At 40.0% G+C, this 13,319-nt stretch overlaps 1 protein-coding gene across 1 annotated transcript; it reads left to right on the plus strand.

Moving 5' to 3' along the window:
* Positions 1-839: 839 nt before the first annotated feature.
* Positions 840-1,781, plus strand: LOC105087678 (olfactory receptor 2Z1). The gene has a single exon (XM_010978383.3). The coding sequence runs from the start codon at positions 840-842 to the stop codon at positions 1,779-1,781; it is 942 nt and encodes a 313-aa protein (XP_010976685.3).
* The last annotated feature ends 11,538 nt before the right edge of the window (positions 1,782-13,319 follow it).

The raw sequence follows: 13,319 nt of genomic DNA on the forward strand, positions 1-13,319 counted from the left end.
AGTATTCCTAATGTAAGTATGCAGCTCCTGCTGGTCTGGGGTCATCTTTCTTGTCTACCTCATTCACTCAGGCAATATTTATTAGATATTCACATTCTTCTAGGCCTGGTGTCTAACCTCAGTCCTTGAAATTGAGTCAGACTACCTGTAGGTCACTTCTCTTCCATCCAATGCAGTGAAGCCACCAGTAATAGCTGAGCTCATTGATAGCTGTTCCCCCAATCTAACCCCCAGGCCGTTTGACTCCCAACCTCCTGTCATCCAAGTGTCTCTCTGGCTCACAATCTCTCGATTCTGATCCTCAAATTGACCACAGTGCTGGCCCATCACAGATTTCTCTTTGTTCCAGATTCTCATTCAGGTATTTGGACCCAGGCCCTTCTCTTTCTTTTCTTGCTTGGTTTGTGGCTTGAGCTCCATCATCCTCTATTTCACCTCCAAGTCTTTTTAGACTCTCACTTATACTCTGGCCTCAGAACCTTTGGGATAACAAGTATTGAAATGTTATTCTGGGGCTATGTTACTGCATTTGGACTTGGACCCTGAAATTGGGGCTACAAGAGTCAGTGGGTATCTCTTGACTGGGGTGTGGCCAGGTATCTCATTCAGTGATGCAAGTGACTGCTCTCCCATCCCATGCCTGTGTCAGACACCACTAAAAGATTATGGCTTTCCCATCTAATTTTAGCTGTGATCTCATAACTCAAGATGGTCCTCCAGACAGCCACTACCAACCCATGCCCACTGGCAACTGGGATGAAACTTATTTGCCATCCCCATTAAGACTTCTTGCCATAGGTCTCCTGTTCTTCCTGCAGCAAAGGTATGTTATGTAAAACATGGGGGATGTGAACCAATCAGTGGCCTCTGACTTCATTCTGGTGGGCCTCTTCAGTCATTCAGGTTCACATCAGCTACTCTTCTCCCTGGTGGCTGCCATGTTTATCATGGGACTTCTGGGCAACACTGTCCTGCTCTTCGTGATCCGCATGGACTCCCGACTGCACACACCCATGTACTTTCTGCTCAGCCAGCTGTCCTTGTTTGACGTTGGCCTCCCCCTGGTTACCATCCCCAAGATGGCATCAGACTTCCTGCAGGGAGAAGGTTCCATCTCCTTTGGGGGTTGTGCGGCTCAAATATTCTTCCTGACTCTGATGGGTGTGGCTGAGGGCATCCTCTTGGCCCTCATGTCCTATGACCGTTACGTTGCTGTGTGTCACCCCCTGCAGTATCCTGTGCTCATGAGGCGCCAGGTGTGCCTGGTCATGGTGGGTTCCTCCTGGCTGGCAGGTGTGCTGAACGCCTCTGTCCAGACCTCCATCACTCTGCATTTCCCCTACTGTGCCTCCCGCACCGTGGACCACTTCTTCTGCGAGGTGCCAGCCCTGCTGAAGATTTCCTGTGCGGACACCTCCGCCTACGAGCAGGCGCTGTCCACCTCGGGAGTGCTGATCCTGGTCCTTCCGCTTTCCCTCATTGCCAGCTCCTACGGCCACGTGTTGGGGGCCGTTCTACGCATGAGCTCAGAGGAGGCCCGAAACAAGACTTTCACCACCTGCTGCTCACACATCACAGTAGTGGGACTCTTCTATGGAGCAGCCGTGTTCATGTACATGGTTCCGGGCGCCTACCACAGCCCCTACCATGACAACGTGGTTTCCCTGTTTTACAGCCTCGTCTCTCCCACGCTCAACCCCCTCATTTACAGTCTGAGGAACCGGGAAGTGCGGATGGCTTTGGTCAAAGTGCTCAGCAGAGCTGGGCTCAGGTCAAAGTGATGACCACAGAGGGAGCTGCGGGCGTGATCCCAGTGGTCCTCCATCCCACCCATCTCTCCAAAGCACCCATCCGCGGTGCAGCTGCGCAGGCCTTATGTCCAAGGCTAAGGGTCTACCCAGCTTCTTCCCACTCTCTGACTAGCTGGGCTCATGTTTTCTCCCATGGACTTGTGGAACGCAACAGCAGCAGTTCCATATTAAAAGGAAATATGCTTCCACTGTATTCTTTCCCTATTCTTTAGTACTATTTACACTAAGGGAGGCCTTACTTTGTTAAGCTGAGATCTCCTTGTTACTGAATTGATAATTAAAGTAGTAGTAATGAAAATTTTTGACCAATTGATCTGCTAATTGAATGTTATTTCATCCTCACGACAGCTTTTGAGATGTAGGGACTATCATGTTTTCTGTTTAAGAAAAGAAGGAGACTCAAAAAGGGAAAATAACACACCAATGGTCACACTCTAGAAAGTGGGAGAGCTGGCACTTAAACCCACGATGCTCTGATGCCAATCCACTGTGCTGTTTGCTAAGCACTGATCTGTTAACTGTCATAGGTGTGTGTGTGTGTGTGTGTGTGTGTGTGTGTGTGTGTGTGTGTGTGTATGTGTATAAAGATGGAAAACATTGCACATTTTTTCTTTAACCAAATATGGAATTCTTCATTTAGAAGGTTAAAAAGAAACTCTCTGTGTTTGCTCAGCCTTGAAAACAGTTTAAAACAAGAGCATCAAAACAAAAAAAAAAGCCAACGTATAAACATTGAACATAAATAATTTATTTGTCTGCACCATATTCATTAGATATTTGAACTTTCTTTATTTTGTACCTGATTTGGTAGCTAAAAATAAGTGCTTGGCTTTAAAAAAGAGATTTTAAACTATATATTTCCTAAAGATATAATATTTCCTTTTCTCTTTATTCTCTCCTGCTTTCCTTGTGATTCTTCTGTTCTTTTTCTAATTTACCCAATCTCAAGGTTAAGTTAAATACTTTTTATTAATTAAAAATATTTTAGATGAAATATTTCTACTCAATCAGTGTATTATGTATTTTTCAGTGTTTCCAATATGATAATTCTGTGTATTCTTTGGGCCATTTTTTTTACAAAGTATTTGAGAGGCATTAAAAATGTTAATGTGAAAATTGGTCCCTTGTATTAATGTTTTTTCCATTATAGTTGATGTACAACATTATGTTAGTTTCAGGTGTACAGCATAGTGATCCAACAATCAAATACATTACAAAGTGATCATCATGAGAAGTTCAGTAACCATCTGCCATCATGCAATATTATTACAGTGCTATTGACTATGCTGTATATTACATCCCCATGATTTATGTATTTTATAAGTGGAAGTTTTTATCTCTTAATCCCCTTTACCTATTTTTCCCAACTCCAACCCCCTCCCTCTGGCAACCACCAGTTGGCTCTCTGTACCTATAAGTTTGTTTCTGTCTTGTTTTGTTTGTTAATTTGTTTTGCTTTTTAGATTCCACATGTAAGTGAGATCATACAGTATTTGTTTTTCTATGACTTATTTTGCTTAGCATAATGCCTTCTAGCTCCATCCATGTTGCTGCAAATGTCAGGATTTTTCTTTTTTTATGACTATTGCATTGTACGTACATACCACATCTTCTTTATTCGTTCATCTATTGATGGATATTCAAATTGCTTCCATATCTTGAGGTATTGTATATAATAATGCAATAAACATAGGGGTACATATAGCTTTTTGAATTAGTGTTTTTGTTTTCTTTGGGTAAATACACAAAGGTGGAATTGCTGGATCGTATGGCAGTTCTATTATTAAGTTTTTGAGGAACTTCCATTTTGTTTCCCATAGTGGCTGCACCAATTTACATTCCCATCACAGTGCACGAGGGTTCCCTTTTCTTTACATCCTTGCCAGTGCATGTTATTTGTTGTCTTTTTGATGTTAGCCATTCTGACAGGGGTGAGGTGATAGCTCATTGTAGTTTTGATTGGCATTTGCCTGATGAGCGATGTTGAGCATTTTTTCATGTACCTGTTGGAGATCTGTATGTATTTGGAGAAATGTCTATTCAGGTCCTAAGAGGTATTTTTAAAGTTTCCCATATGAGGTGATTTATCCTTAATTAAAATTTACATTATTTAATTGTCCTCAGGTATTTTTGTTTGAATTATTTCTATTCATAGGACTTCAGTGTTTCTTCCAGTATCTAAATATATGGGATTTTGTTACAGGTCATGAACTCTAAAATATGTATGCAGTATACACAGAAGTTATATTTAATATGTGTCAAATAGATCCATTACCACAAATAATGACATTTGGGGCAACCATACCTACTTGAACTGGTATAGTCTGGGAAAAGTGAATTAAAGCTTTATTTACTTTTAAAATTTGCCTTGTTTCTTACTAGTTTTCTTTTACAAAGAGGAATTTTTATTTGCCTCTGAGACTTACAACACTTTGTGACATGTCAAAAGTTGTTCAATTCTTTTTATCACAAATTCAGTCCCATTGGGTGATAATTACCTGACCCAGCAGAGGTTTAGTAGAAAACCTAAAGTGATCATAAACATCAAAGAAATTAGATTTTTCCACATACCACTCCAAGCCCCAGAAATAGATTGCTTTTCAAAAGGTCTTTAATAAAGATATATAATATGTGCAAAGGTAATTTATAACATTCGTACCCCCCAAAATGGAGGACTCTAACCAATTTCCTCAAGGCTGGAATAACCTTGAGTGATAATTTGGATAGGAGCAATGGGGAGATGATTTTTGTCCATTTCTCTTACGTATCTAGACGCAATCATTCTTTGTATCATGGTAGCTGATGGAATCCAATTGGGTATTAAAAAGAAGAACTTTTTAAGAATAATGTTAAATTTTATTCCTGGGTCCAAAGGCTGGAAGAAGAGTGGAAATTCAGTGATTGCTTCTTGGGTAAATTCCCCCAATATTTAAGTTAGAGGTCATATCAGTTCTAAAAAAACTCTCACTTTTCATCTCATTCTGTGAAGCTAGCATGATTACCTGACACTAAACCCAATAAAGATGCTGTAAGAAAAGAAAACCACACATCAAAATCCCTAATAAACATACACACAATAATTCTTAATGGCATTTTAGCAAGTTAGAGCCCATGATGTATAAGAAAGATCATACCTTATCACCCCGTGGGAGTTTAATCCCCGGAACTGAAATTTCATGTAACCTTTGAATAACAATCAGTGTAATTCACCATATTAGCAAACTAAGAAAAATCATATGTTCATCTCAATGTATTAAAAAGCTTTTCAGAAATCCCCAAATACTTTACTGATCAAAACTCTTAGCACAGTAAGATAGAAGGGAATTTCCTCAACTTGATAAAGAGCATCTACAAAATCCTACTGTTTACACCAGACTTCATCAGCAAGGAGTGAATGCTTTCCCCCTAAGATCAAACGAAACAAGGGTGTCTGTTCTCAGCACTTTGCTTCCTCATTTGCTGTAAGTTTTATGAATTGGAATAAAATAGGAAACATAACTGAATATAATCCAGGTTGGAATAAAAGAAGCAAACTGTGCTTATTTACAGATGACAAGATTACCTATGTGGAAAATCCGATGGAAAACACACACACACACACACACAGCTAAACTAATACGTGAGTTTAGCAAAGTTGTATGATCCATGGGCAACATAAAGTGACCACTTGTATTTCTATATATTGGCAAATAATCAGTGTAGTGAAATAAATGAAAAATAAAATAAAGTTAAATTATGAAATCATTATTAGAATCATAATTTAATTATATATTTAATTTATTCAGTCACACAATTATTCAACTGCAATATTAGGTCTTCATTATTTAATCTATTAAATTATTAAATGAAAATAAATTATTCTCTCTGAAATTGAAATAAAGTGTGATCTACTTACAGGTAAACTGATAAAAGATGGGTAAGGCTGGCACATGGAAGGGTCCAAAATAATGCTAGCACAATTAAAGAAGACTTGAAAAATGTAGGCATATATTTTGTTCATGTGTTTGCAGATTCAACATTTTTAAGATGCCAATTCTTCACAAAGAAGATTTATTAATTCAATGCAATTATAATCATAATCACAGTGGTGAGGCTTTTTCTTTTTTTTTTTTTTTTTGGTGCAAATTGATCAACCTATTCTAAAATTCACTTAGGAATGTAAAGGGCCTAGAATTGGAAACTGCTGAAAAAGAACAAATTTGGAGGAGTATTCCTAAGTGATTTCAAGCCACCTGAAAAATTTGAGCAATAAAGAGAGTATGCTATTTTCATAAAGATAAACAATAGATCAATGAAGTTATAGAGAGAAAAAGGGATAAATAGGTGTCACACTCCTTGAGTGTAAGTACTAGAAGAAATGTAAGTTCAAAACACTACATAATTCTTGAGCCCAATTATCATATAGATCTTAATATAAAAAGAAGAAAAATCATGGTAAATACAAATTGAGGTTTCCTATGAAAAGTGAAGGTCTTGATGGACGTTGCAAGGAGATGCTGGTAAAAGTCAAGTCCACCTCCTGGCAAATTTCTCAAGGACCACACCACTCTCCTCTTCTTCAGCGCTGATGTAGCCTTTCTCCCTGTGTTTTCAGGGGGTCTTTCTTAACTCCTCATTCTTTCTGGAAATTCCATCTGCCCTCAAGGCCAAAGTCAGTCTCTCCCACACTCTCTTCACTTCCCACATCTGACTCCTCATATCTCCAGAAGTTACGCATCTCCTGCAGAGCGGCTGTGAGAGACCCAGGCCCATTCCTGGACTCATCTATGCCTGATATGGACACTGCCTGGGGCAGTTTCTATTAAAATATAAGTTGTATTTTGGTGTTAGTATAGAGAAACTCTCATAACCTTTTGTGGATGGCATCTATACTGAGTGAAAAAGGAAACATTAATATATGCATGACTGGGACATTGTGCTGTACACCAGAAACTGACACATTGTAACTGACTATACTTCAAAAAAAAACAAAACAAAAGGAAACAGTAAAGTGTTGATAGAAAGTGCAAATAGCACCCCCATTCACAAATGGATTACAATTTTTCATCTCAGACGGCATGCCAGTGTCAACAGTCCCTTCTATTTGTGTTTGTGGATAAAGATTTAGGAACCTCTCCAATCTCTTTGATCTGAGATAGGGTGTCTCCTCTAGATTATCCACCAGTTGGATTATCTAACTTCTTCCTCTATAAAAGGGGAATCAGAGGCAGAAGTCAATGCACTTTCCAGCAAACTACAGACTGCATCTCAGGAGTGGGTCAGAAGACAACTCTTGGAAGATGGGGGAACCTGCATCAACCTTTCCAAGCCGGCCTCTTCTGGTGAGTGTGGAATCCAAACTGATGACAGCAGCGTCCATTTGTATCCTGTTTCTCTTCCATAAAATCTCTAAGTTAGCAGACTTTGGCTCTTGAAACAAGAAGTTATCTTGAAAGTTATTTCCTAGGTGCTAATGTTTGTTAAGAAGTATTCAAGATTTAGTATATTTTTATATATGATGCTATCTTGGGATAGTGGATAAATTTTTTAAACCAAAATTACTAGGTGGTGGAAGTAGCATTTGGTCTAGGGTGTTTAAATTATTTTCCTTCATAGTGGGGGGGTGGTATAGCTCAAGTAGTAGAGAACATGGTTAGCATGCATGAGGTCCTGGGTTCAATCCCTAGTACCTCCATTAAAGATAAACGACCAAACAAACAAACCTGATTACCTGCTCCCCCCAAAAAAAAGATTTTAAAAAATTATTTTCTTTCATGGTAAATCTTTACCCACAATGTGTTTGGTCTTTTTTTTTCTTCTTTTATAAAAATTCTGTTCTCTGCTTCAAATATGTCATCAGTTAAGCTTTCCCCAATCTCTTCATCACCAATAATTGTAGCTAATTTCATTCTCCCTTCTTCCTTCTCTTCCTCCGTATCTCCCTCTGCCACTGTCTCTGTGTTGACCTTACTGTTTATCATAGCACTTAACTATACCCAACACTATTAGACATTCCTTAGTCTGTAACACTTTTCTCTCACGAAGGTTAAAATAGTCTGGGGCAATGACTTTGTTAAGTTAAATTCTGAGTGGGGAGTTTTAGTGCACTACTTGGCAAGTAATAGGTGATCTATAAATGGGAGGATCAAGTAATTTTCCCTCCAAACTAGAATATCTTGAGTAAGAAAAGGGATAGTATTAATAACAGCAGGACAACAGGAATAAAATGAGATTTATGCTCTTCTATTTTATAAAATATCTTCTGTAGACAGAAATGTGAGATTTAAAAGGAAGGCGCACTGATTAGGTTTACATTTTAAATAGATTATTGTGAAGAGTCTTAGAGTAGATTTCAGAGAGGAAGGATTTGAAATCTTAGGAATAATTTCTTGCCATCTACCAGAAAATAAATGAAATCATTTAATAATTGCAGTTGTGTGCACTTATTTGAAAAATTTGGAAAGTATTTTTTTTTTGGAGTTTGAATAACTTCTCTCAGAAAAGATATCTGAGCTCCTTCGACTGTGAAAGCGATGTGACTGTATCCGTGTAAACATTCAAGTTCTCATTAGTGCTCTCTGCTTGAGTGCCCAACTTAGTGAGGAAGACGTAGAAAATAAATAGATAATATTACAAATCAAATTAAATATTGAAAAAAGTTAACACAGGGAAAATGTAATGTTAATTTTGATACTGGATCAGGAAAGGTCATTCTGTGGAAATGGTATTTTTTAGGTCAGATGAAAGTTGTGCGAGAATTATTCAAAATTTGAGAAACTTTAGGTGGATTCAGGAAGGCAAATGGATGATTACTTGGCAAAGAATGTGGGGCGGTAGGGTGTCCAGAATGCCATTCAGGGGCAGATGGGATATTGTACGAACAAGTGAGTTTAGGGGACACTGAGGTGTGATTTTGGGGAACCACCCAGCTCAGCGTGGGACTTGGTCGCTGACTGGTGAGTTGAGCCACTGGTTTTATCACTGATGTGGTGAGTGTGCAGAGGGATACTTAAGGGTCTTAGGGTTTAAGCCAGGTCGGTGCCAATTTTGTGTGCGTTTCTAGTTCACTGATGATATTTGGAACCAGGGAGATGGATGGGATTGCCTAGAAGAAGGTGTAGATCTGGAACAGATGTGTGAGCAGGACCGACTTCTAAGGAGCATTGGTTGTTGTGTTAAGCGAGATGGTAGAGCCCAGACTGACGGAGGAGGAGGAGCAGGGAAGGAAGGGAGTCAGAGGAGTAAAAATGACTGTTTACAGAGGATTTCTTTGTGCTTAAATGGATCTGTGTAATGGGAATATGGATTTTCTAAGTTGCTTTAGGAGCAGGAGAATATTTGAGTGAAGGTGGGACTTAGGTGTGAAAGTGAGTCTAAGGGCTGAGAGGTACATGATTTTGCTGGAGATGAGGCACTAAAGGATGATGAAAACTAAGTAATTGTGTGTCTTAAAGCAAAGTGAAAGGGAGATACTGAAAAGTTTAGTATCTTGGGATACAAATGATACTGTGATCCCTCTGTCCAAATGATGGTGGGTAAGGGATACCAGCATGTGTGTGGTTGACAGTGACAGAGATGGGAAGAGGAGAACATCCTTAGAGGAGGCTGGTGGAGGGGCAAGAGTCTGGAATTGGTGCTGGGGAGTGACCTTGAGCTTTCTGTCCTTGACGCATATCTGCTCGATGCCCCAGTTCTCAACGTGTGATGCCTGTACCAGCAGTGTCACCATCAGCTGGGAACACAGAAATGCAAATTGTTGTCCCCACGCTGGACTCACTTGGGTCGAGATCCAGAAATCTGAGTTTTAAGAGCCCTCCAAATGACTGTGATGCACAGATCAGTTCAAGACCCAATTCTCCAGGGAGAGAGAAGGGTGGTTATCCAAGTGAGCTGAGAACATTCTCCTTGACTGGCAGTCATTCCACCCCCAATTTTATTCAAATTTTACATTACACTTTGTTTTCAAAGGGGAAGCTCAGAAGAAGTCTGATGCCCCAGATGTTGGAGAAGAAAAGAAAAGTCCATTTAGCCAGGGCCAAGCAGAGACAACGGGACAGAACTGCATTTCCTATGAGGCTGACCAGCTGCATTTTCAAGAGCCCGGTCACAAGGGTTACCTCCCATCCTGGCAATGTGGTCAAGTGCAGGAAGTGGGAGGAGACCTTGGAGAAACCCCAGCAAGTCTGTGCATACAGGAGACTGCAGGGACTCCAGGCCTGCAGCCCTGAAGGAGAACCTTTCAGCACTTTGGAAAGCTCCTCAAGTATCTTAGAAATAATCGCAGCAGGTGTGGCAGGTGAATCCATGGGCGATGCTGGCGCAGGGTCTCTGCACACCAGCCCTGAGCCCATCACTGTCCAGTCTTCAGACGGGGGCAGAGACGGCCCCAGAATTGGATCTCTTCCTCCCGCATCCCCTCTGCAGACAACCAGTCACATATGCAGATATTCACCAACAGTCTCGGAAAGTGAAGAAAGCAAGGGAGAGACTGGCTGTGGCCCTGAGGGCAGACAGGCTTCCAGGGAGATGGAGATAGCCAGGAGCCCAAAAGAATGTCTTGAGAACTAGGTGAAAAGTAGAAGGTTGTCCTGAAGAAGCCGAGTGGTGTGGCCTCTGGGAAGGGGTTCACTGTGGGACAGCCCTCCCTCCTACTTGCCTCTTTGGATGTCACCCCTGCTTCCTGCTCTGGACCAAGATGCTCTGTGATATTAAATTGTACTCTATTGAACCCTTTTGTTTGACAAATATGGGAAGAGTAAAGGGTTTTGTGTTAAGAGATTGGGTTTCATGAGACAAGAAAAAAGATTTTTGCTGTCCTTGTGCACCTCAGTTTCTGTTTATCATGACTTCTTTATTGAAGCCTATGGAGGTAACCTAGTCTGAGGGGTTATTTAGTGTTTTCAGCTATAATATAATATAAGTCCATTAATTACACTCAAGGAGGAAATGATACCTACTCTAAATAGATAATTTTTTAATATTAAATTAATTCAAGAAAAATCTTATTTTATTAAGCTTGCTTTTGCTTCTCATTCTGACATGAGTTACAGCCCCCCCCCCTTTTTTGGTCATTGTTGTGCCAAATTCTAAATCAGACATAAGACATTTTTATGTAATTCAATTAGCACTTATGCTACGTGTTACATCCTTATCTGTTACCTAAAAATTTCCTGTTTGATTTTTAAAAACAGATTTAACCTTTGATTCTTAAGAAGGAACATATTCTTTGGAAATGTTTTGTGCTGAAAATGACTTGCCAGCAATCTTACTGCCTTTGCCCTGAAATAGGTCCTGAGTCACCAAAACTTGTCCACCTCACAACGTGGGGTACATCGTAATTTGTAATTATTCAATAAACACAACATTGCTTGTTAATAAAGTTCATTTGATTTGTAAACCATTTGTTCAATAATGTCATAATTGTTTGTACCAAACACATAAATGGTGGAATAAAGGTGTCATGTTACAGAAGCCAGAGGGAAAGACTGTTTCACTAGATCAGGAAGGAAAGGGAATGATGTAGGTTAGGAAAAATCTGGCATTTTCTGGACTTTCTGGAACACTTTTGATGGAGCAGTTTTATAAGCGGAGGAGAAGGAAGGGTGATTACAGAGGGCCAAAGAGTGACTGAAAACAGAAGGGCAGAACGTGAGTTGAGTCCTCAGCTGTGCTTTGGGCACCCTGACAACAGACTCTGGGTTTAATTGAGTGACAAGTGCCTACCAGAGCCCACAGCTTTGGTGTGCGGCCGACTCCATCCCAGGCTCTCGGCTACGTCCTGCTCATCTCCCTCTTGTGCTTCCTCTGCTCCTTACTCTTCATTGGCCGTCCCAACACAGCCACCTGCATCCTCCAACAAGTCACATTTGGAGCTGTGTTCACTGTGGCTGTTGCCACTGTGTTGGCCAAAACCCTCAATGTGATTCTGGCATTCAAGTCCATGAAACCAGGCAGAACCAGGAGGCGACTGCTGGTGACAGGTGCCGTCTAACTATGTCATTCCCATCTGCTCCCTGATCCAAGTGATGATCTGTGGGGTCTGTTGGAAACCTCTCCCCCTTCCATTGAGATGGACACACATTCTGAGCCCAAGAACCTCATCACCGTGTGCAACAAGGGCTCGGTCACCGCCTTCTACTGTGTCCTGGGATACCTTGGCTCCTCAGCCCTGGGGAGATTCTCCTTGGCTTTCCTGGCCCGGAACCTGCCTGACACCTTCAGTGAAGCCAAGCTCCTGACCTTCAGCATGCTGGTGTTCTGCAGTGTCTGGGTCGCCTTCCTGCCCGTCTCCCACAGCACCCAGGGCACGGTCATGGTGGCCGTGGGGCCCTCCTCCATCGTGGCTTCCAGTGAAGGGCTATTAGGCTGCATCTTTGCCCCAAAGTGCTACATTATTCTGATAAGACCTGATAAGAACTCTATGAAAGGTTTAAGGAAGCAAATGGTTTCTAAGAGAAATAGGCATTGAGGTTTTATATCGTAAGTCTCTATCACATTTTTGGCTTTTAAACAATAAACCAGTCAGATACATAATAGTATATGTTTATTCATTCTAAAACTGCTTTACCTCTATTTATCAAGAAATTCTCACCTCTTGTTTTAGGAGTCTCTGTGTACAACTACCCTCAGTCATCAAGACTTACAGGTAGGCATTCTGTCTCATTTTAATGGCTGTCCTCAAAGCTTTTACACTTGAATCTAGCCATTTCTTCCATCATTAAGTATACAGTAAGCACATCCTTATTGCTTCAGCCACTCCTCTATCCCACCACTTCTTATAACTAAGAACTTTTCAAATTATTCTTTATTGTATCTTCTCTGTTTTGTTTTATTAACTTAGCAGTGAGTGCAAAAACTTAATTGGGTAAAATATCTAAGTTACATCTCATTTCCCCATGTTTTAGTTTAGATATTTTAGAGTTAAAATTTTTTATTTTGGCTTAGTTTTTTTCTGAAAGCAGTAGTTAGCCAACTTTTAAAAGTTGTAATGCATTCTCCTTAAGTCATTTTAAATCATCATTTTCCAACTTACATGAAATGGCAGCTTCATTAAATTCTAAACTTTCATATATACATGAGGTTGACACAACCTGGATTACCTTTTTTCCTCTTCAGTTTGTTGGGTTTTTCCCCTCAATAACAAAGTTTAGAGAGTATCTGATATATTCCTCTTTTCACTTTTTCCCTCATAGTTCTTTTTTTCCTCCAGAAAAGTTCGTACTTTTTTCTTGAAACATTCCCTTCCCTGTGAATTTGAGAATCAGTGTCTTTACTGTCTAAAATTAGATTCTGCTTGTAACTTTATTACTTTGATTCAAGTACTTTGGGTGAAAATGAACTCTTTACAAGAGTATAAGCATTAATAAACATGGTACATATTTATTTAAGGATTTTATTTCCTCTCATATTGCTTTATGTTTTGTATCACTTTTTCCATTGCACTTCTTTAAAATTCATTGATTTTTTATTATGTTTATTATTATCTTCTTTTTGTTTGCTCTAAGTTTATTTTCCTACTTTTTTTTACTA

Source organism: Camelus dromedarius, chromosome 27, assembly GCF_036321535.1.
Source record: "Camelus dromedarius isolate mCamDro1 chromosome 27, mCamDro1.pat, whole genome shotgun sequence".
NCBI lineage: Eukaryota > Metazoa > Chordata > Mammalia > Artiodactyla > Camelidae > Camelus > Camelus dromedarius.